We start from the raw sequence: 25,075 nt of genomic DNA on the forward strand, positions 1-25,075 counted from the left end.
GTGCTAAAATTGCCAAACGTTCTGCAGAATCTAAATAATAGTCTGTGAAAAGCTGATGGTGTTGGTCATATTGTAACTTACTACATCAAAGTATTTTGGAACAGTGTTATCCGATAGATAATGTTTGGCCTTTGTCGTATACATATACAACACATACAGAATAATATATATTCATTTAATTAAAGCTCACCCAATCCTTGTTTTCAGCTAGGATCCAGCAGGGAGATAGCAGTTTCCCTGTGGTGTCTCAGAGAATTCAATGGCCATGAAAAATTTTAATGTCATATTTGGGGGTCCCCAGACTTCAGCTGAATTAGAACTAGTGCTTAGTTGAGATATGGCATCTATTGGTAAGTTTGTTTAGCTCCCGTTGATGGGAGTGGACAGGTTGCGTTGTACTACAAAGCCACACTAAATTCTGTCATAGGTGTTGGATTTTGTTATTGAAAAAAAAAAATTAGAATGTGTCTGCCAATGATGCATCTTTTTTTTTCCATGGACAAGCGTAACAGTAATCAGCCACACAAGTGGGTGAAAGCTGTTAGTATTGCTGGGTTTTAAAAAAAAAGGCGTAGACAAAAGTCCATAAACCTTTAAGGTGGACTTTGGGGAAATCCACTGCTTATTCTAGGGATAAGCAGCTTGGAATCTTATCTGCCCTTTGTGATCCTGCCAGGTACTTGTGACCTGGATAGGCTACTATTGGAAATAGGATACTGGACTGACCCAGTATGGCAAATCTTATTTTCTTATGACATCATCCGATGGCACCAAGACAGAAAAGCTCACTCAGAACTCAAGAAACCTAAGGTTTTCTGAGCATAAGTGGGTATTCCCTCTAGTCTCTTCAGTCTTCTTTTTTTTTTTTCTTCTATATGACTGCTGTGTTCACTGCTTAGGCCCATAGCATAATGTAATTAACCGCACTGTGCCCATGCCTGAATATCTTCCAGGGCTATAAGCTCTAGCTGCTACACACAGAATTTGTTCTCAAGCCTCTGGGTCAGCAAAGAGGAAACCATCACCAACTTAGGGACCATCTCCTAAATCAAAAAAATGAGTCCTCTCATGCAGTGCACCATGACTGAGATGTCTCTGCGCCAAAACATACAGCAGCCCAAAGCAAGCCCTGTTGCCAACAACATATCGGCATGCAGGAAGACTCTTTCATTCTCCTAGGGAGAAGCAGGATGGTAATCCTCACACATGGGTGACATCATCCGATGGAGTCTGGCACGGAAAACTTATGTTAAAGTTTCTAGAAACTTTGACTGGCACAATGAACATGCCCAGCATGCCACTATCCACGTATCCACACGGTTTCCCTCTTCAGTCTTTTTTTTTCCGCAGAGCTGTCATCTTTAAGTTGTGAAGCTTGTGCTTTTTTTCCAAAGGGGGAAGAGGGGATGTTTTTTTCTGCACTGGGTCCCTCTCCATTCCTCCCATGTCTAGTTAGCAGGTGGCGCAGTAAGTTTTTGCTTTCTGTGCAGTCTATTCCCGGTAACCGCTATCCCTCAGTGTCCACCACTCATCGACTGTTCAGCCATTTTTTTGTCATGGCGTTAGGTTTTCGTCTATGCCCCAGTGCCCACGGACTTTGTCCCTCATGGATCTGCAAGAGGTGTCTATTCTTTGCCTGGGAGCACTGCACGATATTCAGGGCTATTGGTTTTGCAACCAGATGACCCCCAAGGGCCAGCACGCTCACCTGGACAAGATGGAGAAAGCTGTTCAGGTCCAGGAAGTCCGAACCTGCGCTACCGGCATCAGGAATATGGCCAAAGGGGTGAGGGGGGAACCAATGGAAACCGATCCCTTGGTGTCCACTCCTCCTCTGGGGCCTCCAGTGGAGAGGGGTGCCGGAGATTGTCCTTCATTTGTCTCCTCTCGCTGGAGGACTTCTGGATGGTCTCCTTCATACTCTGCACTGGGGAAAAACCAGGCTGAACACTGTGGGAAGTCCCAGAAACATCACCACCGGTCTGTCTTCACACAATGCTGGGCTCGGGTTGGCACAAGCTTCTGCTGTGATGCCCCAAAGCGACCCTGTGGCAAGGAGGTATAGCCCTCCATCGAGGCCAGGGGTTCGAGGAGTCCCCACTAATTCCAGTGCTGAGTACTGAGGCGCCGAGGGGGATCTGGCTATGCCGCTGCCTCAAGCTGCCTTGTCGTCTGCCTTCGAGGAGGAGCTTGAACGCAGGGTGCAGTTAGCAGTTGTTCGAGCCCTGCAGGGCATCGAGCCGCCAGAGCCTTCATGTTCTGCTCGGTGTTCTTCCCACTCAGCCGATGCTGATGGCCAGGGTGCCATTGATGCCCCAGTGGCCACCGGTGCCGCCGCCTCCCTATGCTATTGTGGGGTCCTCTGAGGAGGAGGGACCTTGGAAGCCGCCGGGGCCGTCGAGGCCCTCAGTTTTGCAGCTAGCATTGCCCGGTCTGGTTCCAGGTCCTTTGAGGTCATTGGTGCCCTTGGCGCCCAAGTCGTTGGGCCTGGGAAAGCCTGTCCCCCACGTGCATCTCCAGGTGATCTTAGCAATGATGACGCCCCTTACGACCCATGGGGAGATGATACCTGAGTCGTCTTCTGATGACTCTGATACCTTCCCTCGGACCAGTCTCCTCCAGAGGAGCAGCACTGTTCCCTGCCTGAGGACTTAACCTTTGCTGGTTTCCTGTGGGCCATGGCTGAAGCCATTCCATTCCAACTTGTTACAGAGGAGGATGCCAGACGCAGGATGCTGCTCTGGAGAGGAGCAGGCACCTCAGACAAGCCCCGCTACAGTGTTTTGACTGATTGTGAGGGAGCATAAGCCAATCTCCTGTACCCTCGATGTAGGACACTCCTGGTTGGTGGCCAGTTATGGTTCTTTCTGGACCATTGGCCCAGGCTTACATCAGACCAGTAGGTTCAGTTCATTGTGCGTCAAGAGTACCGGCTGAACTTCCGGGGTGTCCCTCCAGACTCTTTCTCCCATGCCCCTTTTAGGGTCAGTCCTCACATCAGGAAATACTGTTGGCAGAGCTTGCTGCTTTGATAAGGACCAGGGCCATCAGGCCCATTCCGCTGAAATGGTGGGAGTTCTACTCCCAATATTTCCTGATTCCAAAGAGAACTGGGGGACTCCGTCCCATTCTAGACTTGAGAGCCTTCAACAAGTTTCTAAAAAGAGAAAAGTTCAAGATGGTCTCTCTGGGCACCCTGATTCCCCTCCTGCAAAGAGGAGATTGGCTGTTCTCCCTCAATCTAAGAGACGCCTACAACCACATGGAGATTTTCCAAGGTCACAGGAAGTATCTGTGGTTTGTAGTGAGCGAGTGACATTTTCAGTACTGGGGGTTGCCGTTAGGCCTGGCCTCTGCCCCCGTGTCTTCACAAAGTGCCTGGCCATAGTGGGGGCATAACTCCACAGGTTGGTGTGCATGTGTTGCATGTGTTCCCCTATCTGGACGATTGGCTTGTCAGGAGCCCTACCCAGGAGGGTGCGGTTATAGCCTCTGCGCTTGACTGTTCAGGTGTTAGTACCTGGGGTTTATCATCAATTACCATCTCAACATGTCACCTCAGTTGAACTTCATTGGTGCAGGGTTGGACACGGCTCAGGCCCAAGCGTATCTTCCCCATGACTGGGCGATTATATTGGTGACCATTGTGGGAGTGGTCCACCAGAGCCAGCAGAATTCAGCTTGCCACTTGTTGCAACTCTTGGGACATATGACCATGACTGTCCATGTTACTCCTTTAGCTTACATATGCGTGAAGCTCCATGGACCTTGCGGTGCCAGTGGTAGCAAGCCACCCAGGATCTCCATGTCCGCATCCATATTACTCCACCTCTCCAGGACTCCCTGTCATGGTGGCAGAGTCTGGCCAACTTAGAGCAGGGGGTGCCCTTTCAAAATCCCCCTACCCAGATTGTGCTCACTACAGAGGCATCCAACCTGGGGTGGGGTGCCCATGTGGAGGGGCTCAGCACCCAGGGCTTATGGTCCGCCCAGGAAACTCAGTATCAGATCAACTTCCTGGAGCTTTGTTCGATCCGGTATGATCTCTGGGCATTCAGGGAATTGCTGGTCAACAAAGTGGTTCTGATCCAGACAGACAACCAGGTGGCAGTGTGGTACATCAACAAACAGGGAGGTACGAGGTCGTTCCTCCTGTGCCAAGAAACCATTCAGATCTGGTCTTGGGCTCTGTCGGAGGGTATAGTGCTCCAAACAATGTACCTGGCCAGGCTGGAGAATGTGGTGGCGGACAGGCTGAGTCGAGCCTTTCAACCCCAAGACTGGTCCCTGAATCAGGAAGTGGCGGATTGGATGTTCCACCTCTAGGGGACCCTGGACATGGATCTGTTCGCATCCAGCCTGCAACAGGAAGGTGGATCATTTTTGCTCCCTATACAGGGTGGACGGCAAACCAGTCTCAGATGCCTTTGCTGCAATTGGGGCAAGGGCCTTCTGTATGCGTACCCTCCACTTCCCTGATGATGAAGACTCTCCTGAAACTTCAACAGAACAGGGGAATTATGATCCTCATTGGCCAAGGCAGGTCTGGTTCCCACTCTTGTGGGATGTCTTCCGGGGACCTCCCAGACCTCCTCACACTAGATCGGGGGATGCTGCACCATCCCAATCTCCGGGCCTTGTCCCAAATGGAGTTGATTCTGCAACCCCCTCGGACCTCTCTGATGTCTCAGGTCCTGGTGGCTTCTAGGAAGCCTTCCACTAGGAAGTCTTATAGCCTGAAGTGGAAGAGGATTTTCCGTATGGTGTGAGCACCACAGCCTGGATCCGTTCTCTTGCTCTACACCGAGGCTGCTTGATTACATCCTGCACCTTTTGGATGCTGGCTTAAAGACCAACTCTGGGTACACCTGAGTGCGATAGGTGCCTACCACTGGGGCTTGGATGGTTCACCCATCTCTGTGCAACCCTTGTGGAATGCTTTATGCGAGGTCTGCGAATGGGTTCTGCACAGTCAGGATTGCAAGAGAGCCTTAGCCTTCTACTTGGAGCGTATAGCAGGCCATAGACAGTCTAGGCAATTCTTCATCTCTTGACAGGAATAGAGTAGGAGTTGCGGTTGCTAAGCAGACCCTGTCCAACTGGCTGGCAGATTGAATCTCCTTCTGCTATTCTTAGACGGGACTGCAGCTTGCAGGCCACATCAAGGCTCATTCTGTCAGAGCCATGGCAACTGCAGTGGCCCACTTGAGGGCAGTCCCCATGGATGAGATCTGCAAGGCTGCAACATGGAGTTCTCTCCACACTTTTGCCTCTCACTACTGCCTGGTCAGGGATGACCAATGCAACAGCAGCTTCAGCTAGTCTGTCCTCTGGAGTCTTTCAGCTGTGAAACCCAGCTCTTTCTAACTACTGCGTTTTTTGTTTTTTTTTTCCAGGTTTAGGCTGTTCCCCTCTGTTACCAACAGCACCACTATTGTGCCCGTTGGCACGTAGTTAGGTGCCTGATTGTCCCTGAAGACAAAACAGCCTGTAGCTAGGGATTCACCCATGTGTGAAGACTACCATCCTGCTTGTCCTAGGAGAAAGCAGAGTTGCTTACCTGTTACAGGTGTTCTACTAGGAGAGCAGGATGTTCCTCATGAAACCCGCCTGCCACCCCACAGAGTTGGGTTTCTCCTGTTTGTTTTATTTTTTCATAATTCTATGTTACAAGACTGAAGAGGGACCCCACTTGGACGCGTGAATAGTGGCGTGCTGGGCTTGCTCAGTGTGCTCAATGTGCTTGTCAAAGTTTCTAGAAACTTTGACATAAGTTTTCCATGCTGGGCTCCATCGGATGATGCCACCCATATGTGAGGACTAACATCCTGCTGTCATAGTAGAACACCTGTTACAAGTAAGCAACTCTGCTTTCTTCAGTAAAAAATTTTACTGATGCATCAACCACATCCTTGTCAGTGCTAACTTCTCTGCACCAAGATATAAACCTGTGTCAATCAGACAAAAATGTTTGTGCATTCTGAAGCTAATCCTGCCAAAAAAGTATGTTAATTCTTCCAAAGCATCCATTCATAAGGAAAATGTGACTTGACTTCATCAAAATCTTTTATTAGTAAACCAGATTCTCTGCTTCCTCCATCTCATCTGGATCAAATAGCCCGTAAATCTGAAATTCGGTCTAATGTTCTGCAATATCAAACCAGGGAAGAAATGATGTGCACCAAATAAGTCTGTCTCAGGGTTCATCTTTGTCCCAAAATAGAGCAGCCTCAGAAGACTGAGAGGGAACTTTCCTACACCTAACTCTATATCTTTCCTCCCCACCCCCTAAACCTACCCTAACTATCCCTAATTTTTTTATTTTAATACTTACTGCTCCTCTGGAGCAGAAGTAATCTGTGCGCACTGGCCAGCTGCTGGCGTGTGCTTTCCTGGGACAGTGGCTAATGGCATTGTCCCAGCTGGCCCAGACCACGCCCTTGGGCCACCCCTTTTCCCTCGGCTGGCACTTCTGTGTGTACCAGGGTTTACGTGCATGACTGGGCTCATTGTAAAATGCACACAGCACGTGCAAGGCCCGGCCACACGCGTAGGTAGCCCTTTGAAAATTTACTTGATAGTTTTTTGGCTCTGTTCATGAAACTATTTATGACTTTCTCAGAAATTCTGTTCTTGGAAGGTTTCATTTTCAATAGCTGTGACTTCTGCACAAAGAGTAAGCAAGTTAGAAATGCTAGTCTCATGCTGTCCATTTTGACTATTCTAAATTTCTACCACAAGTGATCTGTTTCTTTTATGTTCAAATAATTTTATTGAGCAAAATGAAATACACAAGGTCCCCACTGTGTTGACACTTCCACAGCCGCAGACCAAAGTACAGTAAACAGCCAAGATACTGCTCATTTATAGATATACATCTCCCCCCCCCCTCCCACAAACCTAAACATTGTCTGTAATTCCCCCTAAAGGTATATAGACAAGCAAACCAATGGGTGAACACCAAACTGAACCAGGAACGCTATTGTCCTTGTACCGCCTCAACCATGTTGGAAGTCCAGGTGAATCCCACCTCCTCTCGCCAAACTTCCTTTTCCTAACCACCCGTCCCCCCCCTCCCCCCAGCCCTTACCCCAAGGCCACTTCCATATATTCTTCCAGTCCCTCTCACCAAACATACACGTACAGTCGGATTCATGAGTACACACTATGGTCAGTCGTTAAGTATCAAACTTCGGGAACGATGTGGTAAAGCTTGAAGGTATGCATCCCAAATCTGCAGGAACCGACGACGCCGATTCGGGCACACCTTCGAATCCAAGTTGTCCATTTGCATCATGCGATGATGTATCCTCCAAGTCCAAATAGATGGGACCTCCACTTCCCGCCAATTAAGCAATATAACTTTCTTCCCCACCGCAGCTGCTTTCTTCAAAAACAAACGGGGGCCAAAACCCCGAACAAGCGGGCGGGGAATGCAGTCAAATAACAGCATGTAAGGAGAGAGTGGGAGATTGATGTGCAGAAGCTGGCTCAGATAGCCCACGATCTTGCCCCAAAACTTTTGAATATGTGGACAAGTCCAAAATACGTGCGACATAGTCCCGAGCGCCGAGGCACATCGCGGGCATGTCGCCGATGTGGAAATTTTTGCCCGAAAGGCTATTTGGGGAGTGACACATGCTCTGCGCAGAAATTTGAGCTGCATTTCCCGATAATACATATTACCAGTAACCTTAATCAAATTTTTCATACAGGCAGTAAAAGCAGCTATTGGTATTATGAAAGCACCATCCCTTTCCCAGCGAGCTACAGAAACCTGCACAGTATCAGTAGCCAACCCTTGGAGCAATTTCTGATAAAACATTGACAGAGAGATCCCTCGTTTATTATCAAGGTGAAGAAAGCTGTTAAGGGCTTGTATATGGCCGGGCGATTGATGGAAGAAGGGTAGTGAGTGGATGTAGTGCCTGGCTTGTAAATAACTAAATAAATGACTGCTAGATAGTCCATATAAATCCCGAAACACCTCAAAAGTAAATATCTCACCCGTGGAATCCAGCACATGTCCCACTTGAACCACGCCTTTTGATTTCCACTCTCGAAACCCACGGGAGTCAGATCCCGGGGAGAAATCCGAATTCCCCAGAAATGGTAGCAGAGACGCACATTGCAGCGGAATATGTAGATGCTTAGTCAGAAATCGCCAGGCCTTTCTAATCGGGCTAATCAAGATATGCTGTGACAACGCACCAGGAAGAGCCTGACCAGGGCACATAAGCACAAATTTAAGATCAAGTGGGGCTACCAATGTGTTTTCCGCTATATAACTCACGAATGTAGATTCCCCCAGCAACCAATCCCTTACAAGTCTTAAATTAGCCGCCATACTGTAGCGGAAAAGATCCGGAACCCCCATACCCCCTGAACCCCATCTTAATTTAAGCCACTTCAATGGGATCCGGGCTTTCCCTCCCCTCTAGAGAAAAACACGCATGAGAGCGTCCAGAGTCTGCAAATCCTTACGTTTAATCACACAGGGGAAATTCTGCACCACATACAACCACTGGGGTAACAAAATCAGTTTAAACAAATTAATTCGCCCCCCCAAGGATAAGGGAAGATCCCGCCATTGCTTCAATTTGTCTCGTGTTCGCGTAAGCAGACCGGAGATATTCAGAGAATAGATGGTAGTTAAATCAACAGACAGAAATATCCCAAGATATTTAATCGAGGGTCCAGCCCACCGCAAAGGAAAAGGACCGGACCATGACTCCCGAAGCCCCGGCGGAAACGCCAGCGCCTCGGATTTGTCCCAATTTATTCGCAGACCTGAGAAGGACCCAAAGTCGTGAAAAAGAGCCAAAAGCAACTGCAGCGAGCGTTGCGGAGCAGTAAGAAAGACTAAAACATCGTCTGCAAAGGCGGCATATTTGAAAATCTCCCTCTGAGATCCAACATGAAACTGTACACCCCGAATAAGCGGAGATTCCTGAATGGCTAATAACAGGGGTTCCATGGTTAGTAGAAAAAGCAGGGGGGAGAGTGGACAGCCCTGTCGTGTACCGCGCTTTACCGGAAAGGGAGCAGATAACATCCCGTTCACCAAAAGCAGGGCAACCGGATCGTGGTATAGAAGCTGTATTGCTTGAAGAAAAAAGCCATCAAACCCCATTAAGGGGAGCAGGCGAAATAAGTAGCTCCACTCTACCCTATCGAAAGCTTTTTCCGAATCTAGGCTAGCTATAAGAAAGGGCGTATCCGAGCGTTGACACAACGCCATAGCCGCAACTACCCGTCTAATATTGGTGAGCGCATAACGCTTCTTGACAAACCCCACCTGCCCTGGTCTGACCAACTGGGGTAAAATATCGCCCAAACGGTCAGCCAAAATTTTGGCTAACAGCTTGTGGTCAACATTCAACAAGGAAATGGGGCGATAAGACGCTGGTAATAGCGGATCCCTCCCTGGCTTCGGAATAAGGGTGACATGTGCCCTATTGGCCGAAGAAGGGAATGAACCGTGAACAATTAAAGCATTATAGACCAACGGTAGGAGATCGGTGAGGGGTTCCACAAGACATTTATAAAATTCTGAGCTATACCCATCCGGGCCCAGCATTTTCAATTTGTTTGCTTTAGCAATAGCCAAACAGACTTCCTCTGACGTAATCGGCTCATTTAATTGCCGCTGCTGCCCTACCGTTATGGAAGGAAAATTAATACGGTGCAGAAAAGCTTCCCAGGCACTGGAATTCCAGCCATCAGACTCATAAAGAGCCAATAAGAGTGAAAGGCAGCTAGAATCTCAGAAGTGGTGTTAACTACTTGACCTCCCCCTGACTTGATAGCCGGAATATATCGAGATTTCCTAGCCGATTTTACCAAATTTGCCATCATTTTCCCCGGCTTATTCCCGAATTTGTATAGCTGGAATTGATAGTAAAGAACACTCTTCTTAGCCCTTTGATGTAGTAGGGAGTTGACGGCAGATTGCAAGGCGATAAAAGATGCCCTATGAGACTAGGAAGGCTGTCGCACCAATACCCGTTTTGCCCTCTGGAGCTGTGCACTCAGGGACAACAGCCGCTTGTCTAGAGATTTCCTCCGATATGCTAAATATGAGATGATATCACCCCGTAAAACCGCCTTCGCGGTTTGCCAAAACAAAATAGGGTCCTCGCTATGCTGAGCATTCAGTTTTGCGTAATCCGCCCATCTTTCCTTTAGGAACCCATGAAAGGACTCATCCTCTGCTAAATAGTATGGATAACGCCAATGTTTTACCGAAATGGCTTTGTCTACTACTGTCAATTCTAAGCTGATAGGGGCATGATCGGAGAGAATTATGTCCCCAATTTCAGCCGCCGCAACCTTGGAAAAAAAATGAGTACTGACCAGAAAATAGTCAATACGCGATTGAGTCGCATGTGCCCGTGATAAGTGCGTGAAATCTTTTTCCAGTGGATGGAGCGTTCTCCAGGAGTCAATCAGATGCAAGGAGTCCTCCAAAGCATGGAAGCCCCCACTTCGGGTTCCCCCGGGCCCAGTCGTGGACATCCTATCCAAGTCTGGATCCCCTAGGGCATTAAAGTCACCCCCCACCACCATAGCTCTGTCAATGTATGGTAAAAGCACTGTCTGTAGGGCCTGAAAAAAAGGGGATTGTTGAGCATTGGGGGCATAAACGCAGCAAAACACCATAGGCGTGTGATTGAGTTCCACCTCTAGGATCAAATACCGACCATTGGGGTCTTTAATTTCGTTCAAAACCGTAAACGGAAGATTCTTGCTAATTAAAATGGCCACCCCTGCAGACTTGGAGCTCCCCGACGCATAATGTACCGCTCCCACCCAGCCCTGACGTAATTTAACATGTTCACCGTCTGTCAGATGTGTCTCTTGAAGGAAAGCCACATCTGCCGACTTCCGTTTCAGAGCCCACAAAATCTTAGCCCTCTTGATGGGCGAGTTAATATCACAAACGTTCCAGGATATCAGGACAGTTCCCCGACTAGCCATGCATCACAGTATGAAAGAGTAACTCAGAAACTTCAATCCATAATAGAAGGGGGGACGGCCGTCCCAGCAAGGACCACCCCCCCAGCACCCGACCCCCCACTGCACGTGTAGCATGAAGCAACCAAGGAAGTGTATCTTTTCCCATCCCTACCACCCCCCCACCCCTGCCCCGTCTTCCCTGTTCCCTACCCTCCGTTTGCAACCCTCCTTCCCTACCTACTCCCCATCCCGCAACCCCGTTGACTCGCTCCCTCCCACCTCCCCCCCCTTCCCCCACTCCCCCTACCGTATTCATGTTACCCCCGTCCAATTGAGTCACCTCCGACGCTCTAGACCTCCCTCCAACCCCATCTCGGATCCCAGAAGAAATAAAAAAAAACTTGATAAAACTTCGAAAGTAGCATGAAGGATTGTTAGAACTTAAGCAACAACATCAGGGAAAAGACAGAGACTAGACGACAAAGTGCCGCACCCCCACTATAACTCCGGCCACTAATCTGGCTGCGGGATCTCGTGTTGATTGAACCAGCATGCAGCATAACCTATAGGCAAAAAGAACAAACCGGAAAATAAGATAAACTGTGTTTTCTTTTTTGTTTTTTAAGAACCGATCGCGGCCCCTCCCGGCTATCATACCGCAGTGGGCGTCATGGGCGATTGCGATTAATATAACACATTTGCTAAAGGAGCAAAAACTATTGGATTCAGTCCCAACAAAATGAATAAACAACTCGAGCCGCCCCCAAGTCTGTAAAAGAGAGGCTACAAACATCGTGAGTCTGCGTCTGGGAGGTCAGCGGCCAGACATGTCTAGAATATTGTCCAGGGCATAGCAACATGCAGCAATACAATGTCATGCACAAACCGCTAAATAATGAAGCCGCCGAGTCTCAGCGCCATCAAAGACGCCCACGTGCCAGGGACCACGGACAGAACGGAAAAAGAACCACTGCGCCTCTTCTCGTGCCGCCGACAATCTCGCGGCAGAAAGGCCTTCAGCTCCCATGCGCCGGCTTGTCCAACGTCGCAACATACTCCTGCAGCTCCGTCGCCGCCGAAAACCACCTAGGACCACTGGGAGTCGAAACCCTGACCTTAGCTGGGTAAACGAGGACCGCACGCTGCCCCAGGTTGTGCAGCTGCGCGCAGAGTGGGGAGAGCGCGCGCCATTGAGCCGAGAGGGCCGCCGAAAAATCCTGAAAGACGAGGATCTTCTTACCCTCAAAGGTGAGAGTCTTGCCGCTGCGTACCACCTGCAAAATCGCTTCCTTGTGAGCGAAATTTAAAATTTTAGCAATGATGACTCGGGGGCGATCTTGCTGCGCTGACCCAGCCGATGCGCGCGTTCAATTCGCAAGGGCCCTCTCGCCCCTGTCAGGCCCACTTCCTGTTGCAGCCAGCCCTCCATAATCTTCGGCAGCTCCCTCTCGTCTAAAGATTCCGGCAGCCCTATAAAACGGAGATTCGACCGAGAACGGTTCTCCAGGTCCTCCAGTCTGTCAGTGTGCTGCTCTACTACCTTTTTTAATTTAGCCAGCTCGTCCCGCGTGGTCTGGAGGCCATCTTCGGCCCCTGAAATTCTCTGCTCCACTTCGGTAAACCGGGATTCATAGCCCGCAATTGAAGAGGTTAAATCAGCAATTTGCTGCGAGAGCTTTTTGAATTCTGGTTCCAACGCCTCCACAACCGCTGTTCTCAGGTCAGCCCAGTTCAGGCATCGAGGATTCTGCCATCTCCCCTTCAGCTTCCGACAGTGGGTCTGTAGGCCTCAGTTTCTCTCTGTCTCTCTCCTTTTCCTTTCTGGTTGTTCTGGTTGACATCACACACTTACAACTGTTCCTTGAATGCTACCACAAATTTCTGGCCCAAATATCACCCAAAAAGGAAGTTTTGGTAGTCACAGATGGGGTTGGATGGTTAGATGGGATGCCAGCAAGGGCAGGCTACATCCGCTCCCCTGCACAGCGTCACGTGACTCCGATCTGTTTCTTTTAAATCATTTCATTGTATTGCCAACATTTTATTTCTGAAATCACATGCCAATAAGGGTGAAGAGGCTCCTCATGCATTGGACTGCAGAAAGAGCTTTGTTCTATTCTGAGAGAACAAAGTGCTCCTTCAACCCAGTCAAACAGGGGTTTTCAGTTATAGAACAAACTCTTTCCACAAAGATTTGATTGCCTTTTATTCTCTGTCAGGACGACAACTTCAAAGTAAGATGAAAACTTTTCAAGTCTGAGCTATAGCAACTTCCTTTGCCCATTTTAACTCTGCTTTCATAGGAGATATTAGCAAGGCTACTGCCTGGTCTTCTGCTTGCACCTTCACTGCTCATTATGCCTAAAAAGTGCTTCACTTTTAAGGCAGCAGTTTTGGCTAAGCAGTTCTTGAAAGTTAATTTAATTTTTTTCAATACTTCCCTTTCAACATCTAGGTTAAAAGTTTTCAGCTTGCAGGGAGTCATTTGTGTGGCTGATTGCTGCCTGCTTGTCCATGGAGAAAGCACAGCTGCTTGCCTATAACAGGCATTCTCCATAGGTAGTAGGACAAATCAGCCACACAATCCCACCCATCTACCCTTAGAACTGAATAAAGTTGAAGGTTAGCTTGATACAAAGACTGAGGCTCACATGGTGGCTGCATGAAAACATCTGTGCACATGTTCAGAAATCTGCCTTGAGTTTTCTGAGCTTGGAAAGAGCTTTTCCATCTCAGCTCTGTCAAGTGAAGTGATATCATCCAACTATGTGGCTGGTTCGTTCTGCTGTTACAGGTAAAATGGGGCCTGCACAGTTAGAAACTGACTCTCAATGAATTAGAGGCGATAGAAAATGTCTGTCCTCTCATTAACATTTTGTTTGTCCATAGAACAATATGATGCCTTTGTGAAGTTCACGCATGACCAGATTATGCGACGATATGGAGAACAGCCTGCTAGTTGTGAGTATTTAAATTACTATAAGTTCTGGCATAAAAATTAGCACGTCTTCCCCACCCCCATCCCATTTTATCCTGCTTCTTATGGCTTCTAGCTCAATGGGAATGGCCCCTACTGAGGGTTTCTTATCTGTTCCCTGAAATTTAGTACAGCCATTGTATACTAGTATTTGCACCCTGAGAACATAAGAACAACATAAGAACATAAGAACATAAGAACATAAGAAATTGCCATGCTGGGTCAGACCAAGGGTCCATCAAGCCCAGCATCCTGTTTCCAACAGAGGCCAAACCAGGCCACAAGAACCTGGCAATTACCCAAACACCTAGAAGATCCCATGCTACTGATGCAATTAATAGCAGTGACTATTCCCTAAGTAAACTTGATTAATAGCAGTTAATGGACTTCTCTTCCAAGAACTTATCCAAACCTTTTTTGAACCCAGCTACACTAACTGCACTAACCACATCCTCTGGCAACAAATTCCAGAGATTTATTGTGCGTTGAGTGAAAAAGAATTTTCTCCGATTAGTCTTAAATGTGCTACTTGCTAACTTCATGGAATGCCCCCTAGTCCTTCTATTATTCGAAAGTGTAAATAACCGAGTCACATCTACTCGTTCAAGACCTCTCATGATCTTAAAGACCTCTATGATATCCCCCCTCAGCCGTCTCTTCTCCAAGCTGAACAGCCCTAACCTCTTCAGCCTTTCCTCATAGGGGAGCTGTTCCATCCCCTTTATCATTTTGGTTGCCCTTCTCTGTACCTTCTCCATTGCAACTATATCTTTTTTGAGATACGGCGACCAGAATTGTACACAGTATTCAAGGTGTGGTCTCACCATGGAGCGATATAGAGGCATTATGACATTTTCCGTTTTATTAACCATTCCCTTCCTAATAATTCCTAACATTTTATTTGCTTTTTTGACTGCTGCAGCACACTGAGCTGACGATTTCAATGTATTATCTACTATGACGCCTAGATCTCTTTCTTGGGTGGTAGCTCCTAATATGGAACCTAACATCGTGTAACTACAGCTAGGGTTATTTTTCCCTATATGCAACACCTTGCACTTGTCCACATTAAATTTCATCTGCCATTTGGATGCCCAATCTTCCAGTCTTGCAAGGTCCTCCTGTAATGTATCACAGTCTGCTTGTGATTTAACTACTCTGAATAATTTTGTATCATCTGCAAATTTGATAACGTCACTCATTGTATTCCTTTCCAGATCATTGATATATATATTGAAAAGCACCGGTCCAAGTACAGATCCCTGAGGCACTCCACTGTTTACCCTTTTCCACTGAGAAAATTGACCATTTAGTCCTACTCTCTGTTTCCTGTCTTTTAACCAGTTTGTAATCCACGAAAGGACATCGCCTCCTATCCCATGACTTTTTAGTTTTCGTAGAAGCCTCTCATGAGGGACTTTGTCAAACGCCTTCTGAAAATCCAAATACACTACATCTACCGGTTCACCTTTATCCACATGTTTATTAACCCCTTCAAAAAAATGAAGCAGGTTTGTTAGGCAAGACTTCCCTTGGGTAAATCCATGTTGACTGTGTCCCATTAAATCATGTCTTTCTATATGCTCTACAATTTTGATCTTGAGGATAGTTTCCACTATTTTTCCCGGCACTGAAGTTAGGCTCACTGGTCTATAGTTACCCGGATCACCCCTGGAGCCTTTTTTAAATATTGGGGTTACATTGGCCACCCTCCAGTCTTCAGGTACAATGGATGATTTTAATGATAGGTTACAAATTTTAACTAATAGGTCAGAAATTTCATTTTTGAGTTCCTTTAGTACCCTGGGATGCATACCATCCGGTCCAGGTGACTTGCTACTCTTTAGTTTGTCAATCTGGCCTACTATATCTTCCAGGTTGACAGTGATTTCGTTCAGTTCGTCTGACTCATCACCCCTGAAAACCAACTCCGGAACTGGTATCTCCCCAACATCCTCACTAGTAAACACGGAAGCAAAGAATTCATTTAGTCTTTCTGCAATGGCCTTATCTTCCCTAAGAGCCCCTTTAACCCCTCGGTCATCTAATGGTCCAACCGACTCCCTCACAGGTTTCTTGCTTTGGATATATTTAAAAAAGTTTTTATTATGAGTTTTTGCCTCTATGGCCAACTTCATTTCAAATTCTCTCTTCGCTTGTTTTATCAATGTTTTACACTTAACTTGACAATGCTTATGTTTTATCCTATTTTCTTCAGATGGATCTTTCTTCCAATTTTTGAAGGATGATTTTTTGGCTAAAATAGCCTCTTTCACCTCACCTTTTAACCATGACGGTAATCGTTTTGCCTTCCTTCCACCTTTCTTAATGCGTGGAATACATATGGACTGCGCCTCTAGGATTGTATTTTTAAACAATGTCCAAGCCTGTTGAACACTTTTAACCTTTGCAGCTGCACCTTTCAGTTTTTTTCTGACTATTTTCCTCATTTTATCAAAGTTTCCCTTTTGAAAGTTTAGTGTTAGAGCTGCAGATTTACTTATTGTCCCCCTACCAGTTATTAGTTTAAATTTGATCATGTTATGATCACTGTTGCCAAGTGGCCCCACCACCGTTACCTCTCTCACCAAATCCTGTGTTCCACTAAGAATTAAATCTAAAATAGCTCCCTCTCTTGTTGGTTCCTGAACCAATTGCTCCATGAAACAATCATTTATTACATCCAGGAACTTTATATCTCTAGCAAGTCCTGATGTTACATTTACCCAGTCAATATTGGGGTAATTGAAATCTCCCATTATTATTGCACTGCCAAATTGGTTTGCTTCCCTGATTTCTCTTAGCATTTCATCATCTGTCTGACCATTTTGTCCAGGTGGACGGTAGTATACTCCTATCACTATACTCTTACCCAACACACATGGGATTTCTACCCATATAGATTCTACTGAGCATTTAGTCTCTTGTATGATCTTTAGCCTGTTGGACTCTATACCCTCCCGGACATAAAGTGCCACACCCCCACCAAGTTGATCCTCCCTATCATTGCGATATAATTTGTACCCTGATATAGCACTGTCCCATTGGTTATCCTCCTTCCACCAAGTTTCTGTGATGCCAATTATGTCAATCTCATCATTTGCTGCTATACACTCTAACTCTCCCATCTTACTTCTTAGACTTCTGGCATTGGCATATAGACATTTCAAAGTGTGTTTTTTGTTTGTTTTAACAACCTGCTTTTCAGTTGTTTGGGATAATTCGGAAATCATTAGTTTTGGTGATTTTTTACATATAGGCATATGGACTATATTTGCTTTTAATGGAACCTCTCTGTTGGGATGCCCTAACTCTCCTGTTTCATTAGTATCCTTCATTAGTATCCTTCAAGGATACATTTCTCCGAACCATGCACTGCTGAGTGAGACTGGCTATTAGATGTTGACTGGGAGAGTATTCACTAGACTTGGGGAGAAAAACCCTCTGTCATTGCACATGAAGGCTCAAGGTGTCTTAACTCAATTAGAGGCTGGTTCCAATTGAACTGGAAGTCCAAAGAAGTAGGAAGAAACTGCTGGGCCAAAAGTGAAATCTTTTCTGTCTATATGTTATGCATTATTTCAAAGTGTGCACAGAAAATGCTCACACTTTTAAATATTAATGCTCACTCGTTCTTTTAAATTATTTAAGCTTTTACCATAATCCCTGTTCAGAATGTTATCACATGCTGATTTTGAAATGGGATCTAATTGGTTAATGCAGTGCGGTGTCATTTGTGACGACCAATATAAACCAATTGATTATTAAAAAGTTTGAGTTAATTGTGACTCTTGCTAGTGAATGCTGTAACAGTGCCTAGTTATTTAAGAGACTTGTAGAGGTGCTGTTAAAAGTGATCGCTGCTTGCTATCCATGCTGTCGAGATGCTGCACAGTACGCTGAAAGAACAGCTTACTATTAGATACTTAAACATAAAAGAGTAAATAACTTTTTTTTCGTGCCACAGTCTTATCAAACCAACAGATTCTTGTTGTACAGGTTGTATGGTCCTCTTTCTTCAGATAATTTTGTGCATTCTCAGTTTATTCCATTTTAATTCTCTGAATGCCTACTGTGCTATAATCCCCCTGTTCCACCCTTGCCCACTAGAGTAGTCACTTGAGACCATTTTCTTGTAACCATTTTAGTAGATTTCACTGTCTGTGAATGACTTCAATTTTGCTAAGGATTTTTTTTTTTTTACATATTTACTATATGACACAAATGTAGTTTTTTAAAAAATAATTTGCTACACCTTTTTGATTTATCCTTGCATCTTGTTTTTCCAAGCTTTCATTTTTCTCATATACACAAGGACACATTTTATTTATTTATTATTTTTATATACCGACATTCGATCTCAATTGAGATATCACACCGGTTTACATTCAGGTACTGTAGGTATTTCTCTATCCCCAGAGAGCTTACAATCTAAGTTTTTTTGTACCTGAGGCAATGAAGGGTAAAGTGACTTGCCCAAGGTCACAAGGAGTGACAGCAGGACTCGAACCCTGGTCTCCTGGTTCATAGTCCACTGCTCTAACCACTAGGCTATTCTTCCTCCCTAGGTGGTTCACATTAGTGAACCACCTAAAATTATATAGGGCAGATTATAAATTTATAAAGTGGTGATGCCTTATAAAAATGGTTTATGTACATACTTTCTTTAAATAAAAAGTTTAAAAAAAAAAACACAGAAAAAGCAATAGAAATTGTGACTACATAGGTCAGACTCCAATATATCAGGGTACAATATGGATATAATTAAGAGTATAGAAGAATGTAGAAAAACAGTCCCATAGAAAGAAAAGAAAATGTACATAAAAACAAATGTTATGAGCCTGTACGCTACCTCCAGTTCCAGTATGTGCCCCATACTGCGTTAGATTGTATAACCTTGTCTCAATGCATATATATAATCCTATCCATCAAAGCGATTTCTACTAGTGTAGAATACCAGTGAGAGAGTTGTGAGCACCACTTCCAAAAGAAAGCAATAGTGAGTCCAGCAGAATGTAAACAGTCCCACCAATCTCTGTTTATTCCTGTCCAAGTCCACCTGACTCCAGTATCCCAAAAGACACAATTGTGGAAGTAAATCAAAAAAGGAACCAATAATATCTTGAATAATCACATGTATTTCTCACCAGAATTGTCGTACCTTAGCACATTCCCACCACATGGGAATATAAGTTCCAAGGACTCTCCACACTGCCGCCAACAATAAGGGCCAGAGGAACTAAACTTGGAAAAGAGCACCGGGTACCTATATGTTCTATGTAATAATTTTATAAAAGCTCCTGACTTTTAATACAAATGGAGATTTTTGCTGCAGAACCCCATATTAATTGTCCGTTTCATCTAGTTCTAGTTGAAGGTCACTATTCCATTGTGCAATAAGCAATGGATTAGTATCCAGATCACCATCACCATATGCAAGGTAGCGATATAATTTTGTAATACCCTTGGACAGAGGCCCTTTCTGAGTCAATATTTTTAATATAATTTGTTTCGCATAGATTTCTGCCCCCCCAAGCCTTCTCAAGTCATTTTGCATATATATATGTATTTATATATATATGTAGGCAAATATGAGTATGTACCAGGAGATGACATTTACTCTGAATATCCTCAAATGTAGTGAAAGAAGAGCTCACCCATAAATGATCTAAAAGTCTTAGGCCCTATTTAAACCATATTTCCATACCAGGTGAAAAATTCTCAGGGGAAAGATGAGCATTGGAAAACAGAAATACAGGATAGAAGGTCTCTTCCGGTCTGTCCAACTTTTTTAGGACCTGTCTCCGTATTTTGAGAGCGTGAGAAATAAAAGGTGCCCCTTACCAATTTTATTAAGACTATTTGCCCCAGGTGGATGATATAATAGGCTAGCCAAGTTATGTGTTAAAGTTTGACTTTGTTCCAAGTCAGACCACACGGTATTCTCATCCACTCCAAACCATCTTCTAAGACCCTGCAATCCGGCAGCAAGTTAATGGAGGAAAAAATCAGGAGCCTCAAGCCCACCACATTCCCAGGGCAACTGTAATGTCTCCATTTTAATTCTTGCAACCTGTTTATGCCAAATGAATGAAGAAAGATAACCAAGCAACAATGTAAAAAACTTGAGGCACATCACAAGGAAGTTGTTGAAATAAAGAAATGTTGGTAAGATGGTCGTCTTAAATCAAATGGACCCTTCCCAATAAAGAAAAGACAAACCTTTTTGAGAGCAAAATTCATTGTTCCTAAAAATCGCTGGTACAGAGAGAATATTGGGTTTATTGGTTTTAAAGCATTTGCAATTGAGAAAATTATGTAGAAATCTGTAAAGCTGCCTTTACTGCTTCAAGCCTACCTATGTTTTCATCAATATTAAGTCTGCAGAATGCTCCATAGCTGAATCGAGTAATGGGGAAAAGTTTCTGCTTTTCCACATGTATAGACTGTCAAGTATTTTCCTATAATCCTTAGAAGTTGTTAAATTATTTATATATGTTATATATTATTTATATAGATTATACATGAAATTATTTATATATATTATACATGAAATCATGAGCAAACATCTTAATAGAAAGCCATGTCATCAGACATAGTCCCATGAGACCCATAGTGTGTCTGTTCTTGTTCTATTTTTTTCCATTAAAGGGTCAGATTTACTAAGGATTTTCTCCCATTGTGTGTCTAGGAAAAATGAGTTGGTTTAAAAATACACACAGTGTATATATATTGAAAGATTATAGAAATTCTGCTTTCTGGGCGATTGTAGAATTGAAATTCTGGGGAGATATTCAGACCATGCTTGCAGAGGGGGGAACAGGGAAGGCTGGATTGTCTTGTGCCCCTAGAGCATGATGGCTTCGTAAGTAACAGCTAACAAATGCCTAGTATTGTAAACAGAAAGGAACCACAATTTCTACTCCTGGGGGAATTCTGCACAAAAAAATTTAAAATTCTGTGCAAAAAAACTGAAAATTCTGCAAACTTTATATTGGTCAAAATAACACAATTTACATGACAGTCTTTAAGTAATTACATTTTAAATTATTACAGAAAAGTTATTAAAGTTGCAGAATTTTAAATATTTTGAGCAGAATTTCCCTAGAAATTCACTGTAAGTGTCCCTTCCACATACACACACCCTCATACAGGCTCCCTCAATCTCTCGTGCACACACATCCCCTCATACAGGTTCCCTCTCTCTTGCATACACACAAGCTCCCTTTCTCTTTCACACATACATCCTCACACAGGCGACCTATGTCTCTCTCTCACGCAGCCTTTCGCAAGGCTCTGTCTCACACATACACAGGCTAGCACCCTCACATACACACAATACCTTTTTCATACACAAGAGCTCCCAATCTCACACACATTCACACTCCTTCACAATCTCCTCATATAGGCTCGCTCTCTCTGAAACCCACACTCAGGCATCCCCCCGGCCCCCTTCTCTTAACTCCCATACTCTCACACCCTTCCCTCCACACACATTCTCTCTCACCGGCATCCCCCCACCCACTCTTACCAACCATGCGCTCTCATCCTCCTCTCTCACCTTCCCCTCTCTGACACACATTCTCTCACCGACATGCCACGGGACGTGCTCCGTTCGTGGTGAAGATGAAGGTCCGGCATGCCATTTGTGGTGAAAAGGGAAGGCCCCTGTGTGCCACGAACGGCGCGATGGGCCTTCATATTTGCCTCTGAGCGCGTCCTGCGGCACACAGGGGCCTTCCCTTTTCGCTGCGAAGGGAGCGTGTGCTGCGGGACGCACTCCGTTAGCAGAGGAGACCTCAGCTTGCCGCGATTTTCTGCGCAGAATTTGGCAATTCTGCGTGGGGGGAGGAATTCTATGCTAATTCTGCATTCCACAGTAGCGCAGAATTCCCCCAGGAGTAAATTTCAGCCTGCAGTATTCCCTGTAATTCATGAGTTATTGTAGGATTACTGTAGGTTTTGAGCATTTCCTGTCAAGACAGCTTGGGCACAAATGATTATATTTCTAGGCAGTTGTCATGGCCTCTGAAATCTCCTGTTGCGTAAACAATTTAAATAGTACACATTTCATCGTTTGTTGTGTTGCTTAGGTCTTAGCAATTAAAATTAGTGTAAAAAAATCTCAGCATACATTGAATCTGTTTTCTTTTTTCCACAGATGTATCATGAATTGTACTTTCTGCATTAGTGGGATACCTCTTCTCCCAGTCTGTTGTTGCAAGGTGTCCTACTTAAGACTTGCAACAATACCATAATTCCCGTTACTACAGATTATTTCAAGTGTTTTTTTTTTTCCAGCAACTTCCACTCTTATGTAGCAACTGGTTTTGGCTGTCCCTGATGTCTCTACCACCTGGATATAGACCTTCTTGCTACCTGACTTAATTTACGAGTGGCCTCACTTGCTGTACCTTTGAAATTTGGCTTCTTATGTTAATATCTTTAAACAAGAAAAGGATTAAAGCTGGTGTTCTAGAACTTGCCCTTTACTGGTGCTGTAAATAAAATTGTAGAATCGCGTGCAGTGCATTTCTGACTGAAGTTAGTGTGGCTGCCTAACCCTGCACTACAACACTTCTGTAACCATGGTCAATTACGTTAGAATGTAATCACAGGACAATTTGAAGCAAAGGGCCCAGAGTACTGCGTGTGAAGAGAGGAGGGCGGCAGTTCAGTATTCCAGGACCCTTGGCATTGGTTTATGATTTGCCTTTTTTTTTGTAGTTTTTATTTATTCTATCAGTCTTTAACAAATGTTTATTGCTTCATTTTTTTCAGTGTATTTTTTCCAATGTTTTATTGCCCTTGTAGTACTGGAATTTAGTTGGAAAATAAAACCTTAAATTTGATTTTGGTTTTAATATGCAAATACAGTTTTCACAGTGTAAAATAAAAGTAATCTCTGTGAGTATCTTTTATATGTTAAATAGATATTTTATTGGGATGAATACATTAGTTCAGAAATTGGAGATGACATTTGAAATTACTATTTTACAGAATTTTTTTTAATAGAAACTAGATAAGCTGCTAGTGCTCAAATTGTTTTTTAATGAAGAGTTAAAATACCCAACTACCCGATTTAAAATTTCTTGTAGGCACCTGTACAGTAATGGCAGTAAGAGAGGTAGTTATCTAATTTTCACATAGACATTGAGCCTTCAATGAGAATGATGGAACAATTTATCTATAGGGCAAAAGTTTGTGTCCAAGGAAAGACTAGCTTTCAGCTCAGTGTGCTGCAGTGGTCAAAAAAAAGCAAACAGGAATTACTAGGAAAGTAATGGTGAATAAAACAGAGAATGTATTTTGTTTTCTGCAGATTTTTGAGGTATATACTGATTTTTTTTCTGGCTTTGCTCCCTTTGGAGTGTGGTGTATATGAAAATAAATGAATGCTGGCTTGGTCAAGGTCTGAGCCTGGCATACTGTCTCTTACAGGGGCCAGGGCACAGCAAAAAAAAAAAAAAAAAGTAGCTCTATTTCTTGTTCACTTCCAGGGTTAGTGATGGCTTTCCCCAGTATACCTGGCTAATACTTGTTCTTAGACAACTTCCTGGAGAAAAGTCCATACCTCTTTTAAAACCCACAGTGCTAGTCCCCTTAACCATGTTCTCTGGCAGCAGATTCCACAGCTTAATTGGGCATTCAGTTAAAAACTAATTTCTATAGTTCAGAGAACTGCAATTGTAACTGCATCCTTTCCAGCATTGGGAAGGCTGATCAGTTTGTTTCCTTTTTCAGTGGTTTCTCCTACAGTGGTGCTTCAGTGCACCCCTGGCCATTGACACCCAGCACCATAGATTTTGATTTTGCATCCCTTTTATTTTGTCCCATCATGGCCACATGTGGTTTCTGGCAATGCCCTTGGTGCCCAAGGCCCATGTCCATTTCAGACCCCCATGCGACATGTCCTCTACCTAGGGGCATTGCATGACATCCGGGGTTGATGCCAGTATGCACAGATGACCCCAAAGAGATGTTGTCTTTGGCTCGACAAATTGGAGCAACTCTTCAGGTTGAGGGAAAACTAAGCGATCGGCATCAAAGGACCTCTGAGCCACACGGATGGACACCTCGCCATCAACATCAGCAGGACTCTCTGTTCCATCAGTGCCATCGGCAGATGGGGTGCTTGAGACTGACCAATGATCGAGCCACCTCATTTGCCTCTGCGCCAGGGAAGAACTGAGCCAAGCATCGAGGGAAGCCGAAGAAGCATCAGCACCAGTCCCCACTGATGCACAAGGCCGGGCACTGGAATGCATCAGAGCATGCTGTGATGCCTCTGAAGCAAGCCTGGGGTGAGGAGAGCCAGTCTTCCATCGTTACCGGGGTTCTGCGATGGTCTCCAGTCGTGATGCCAGTCATTGATTCCCATTGCGGATCCGAAGATAATCTGGTTACCCCTCCTTCCTCCTAGACTCTGTTGGCATCGGTAGTGTTCGAGGAGAAGCTGCTGGTAGAACTGGCGATGCAAGGCATTTGTCCTATGGCACCAGAGCTGGTACAATCTGTCCTGGAACTGCTGCTGGAGAAGCTCAATGTGCACATTGGTGTGTTAGCAACCAAGTGGGCATCTGTTGGGCTGGCATCAGTGCCCATCAGGGCACCATAGCCTTTCCTACTGCTATGGTGGTCATTGCTGGTTCCTTGGAGGTGAAAGTGCTGCCCAGGCCCACAGTTGCCAAGGCCTGTAGCCCCATCCAGTGCTGCTGGTGCCTGTACAGCTGGATGAAGGCCGAGAGCCTAGGGGCTCCATCCCTTGGTGCGTACAGTGAGGATGAGGGTCCTTATGACCCCTGCAGGGATGACACCACTGAGTCCTCCTCTGAAGGTCTCCCAACAGACCCTTTTCCTCCAGAAGAGCAAAGGAAGTATCCACCTGCAGACTTAACCTTCACAGAGTTTGTGAGGTTGATAGAAGCCATCCCATTTTGTTATAGACAGAGGAGGATACCAGGCACAAAATGCTTGAGATCCTCCAGTTGGTGGAACCTCAAACGATGATCATGCAGATCTTAAGGAGTTGCTACTGAGAATATGGGAACACCCCCTCACAATACCTCCCATAAATAAAGCAGCTGATGGGGTCTACTTCTTCCAGAAGGCTGCTGGCTTCGATAAGTGGCAACTGCC

The 25,075-nt window shown here is 45.0% G+C and overlaps 1 protein-coding gene across 2 annotated transcripts in view; it reads left to right on the forward strand.

The window, feature by feature from the left end:
• Positions 1-22,800, forward strand: part of LOC115087829 (akirin-2-like) — a 61,120-nt gene extending 38,320 nt beyond the window's left edge. The window contains exons 4-5 of one of the 2 annotated variants that reach the window (XM_029595431.1): positions 13,849-13,920; positions 22,098-22,800. In XM_029595431.1, the coding sequence (XP_029451291.1) occupies positions 13,849-13,920; positions 22,098-22,108 (83 nt within the window). In that variant the 3' untranslated portion in view covers positions 22,109-22,800. The remainder of the gene's footprint in view (positions 1-13,848; positions 13,921-22,097) is intronic. The other variant, XM_029595432.1, reaches the window with a different exon arrangement.
• Positions 22,801-25,075: the final 2,275 nt, after the last annotated feature.

This window comes from Rhinatrema bivittatum, chromosome 3 (genome assembly GCF_901001135.1).
Source record: "Rhinatrema bivittatum chromosome 3, aRhiBiv1.1, whole genome shotgun sequence".
Lineage (NCBI taxonomy): Eukaryota > Metazoa > Chordata > Amphibia > Gymnophiona > Rhinatrematidae > Rhinatrema > Rhinatrema bivittatum.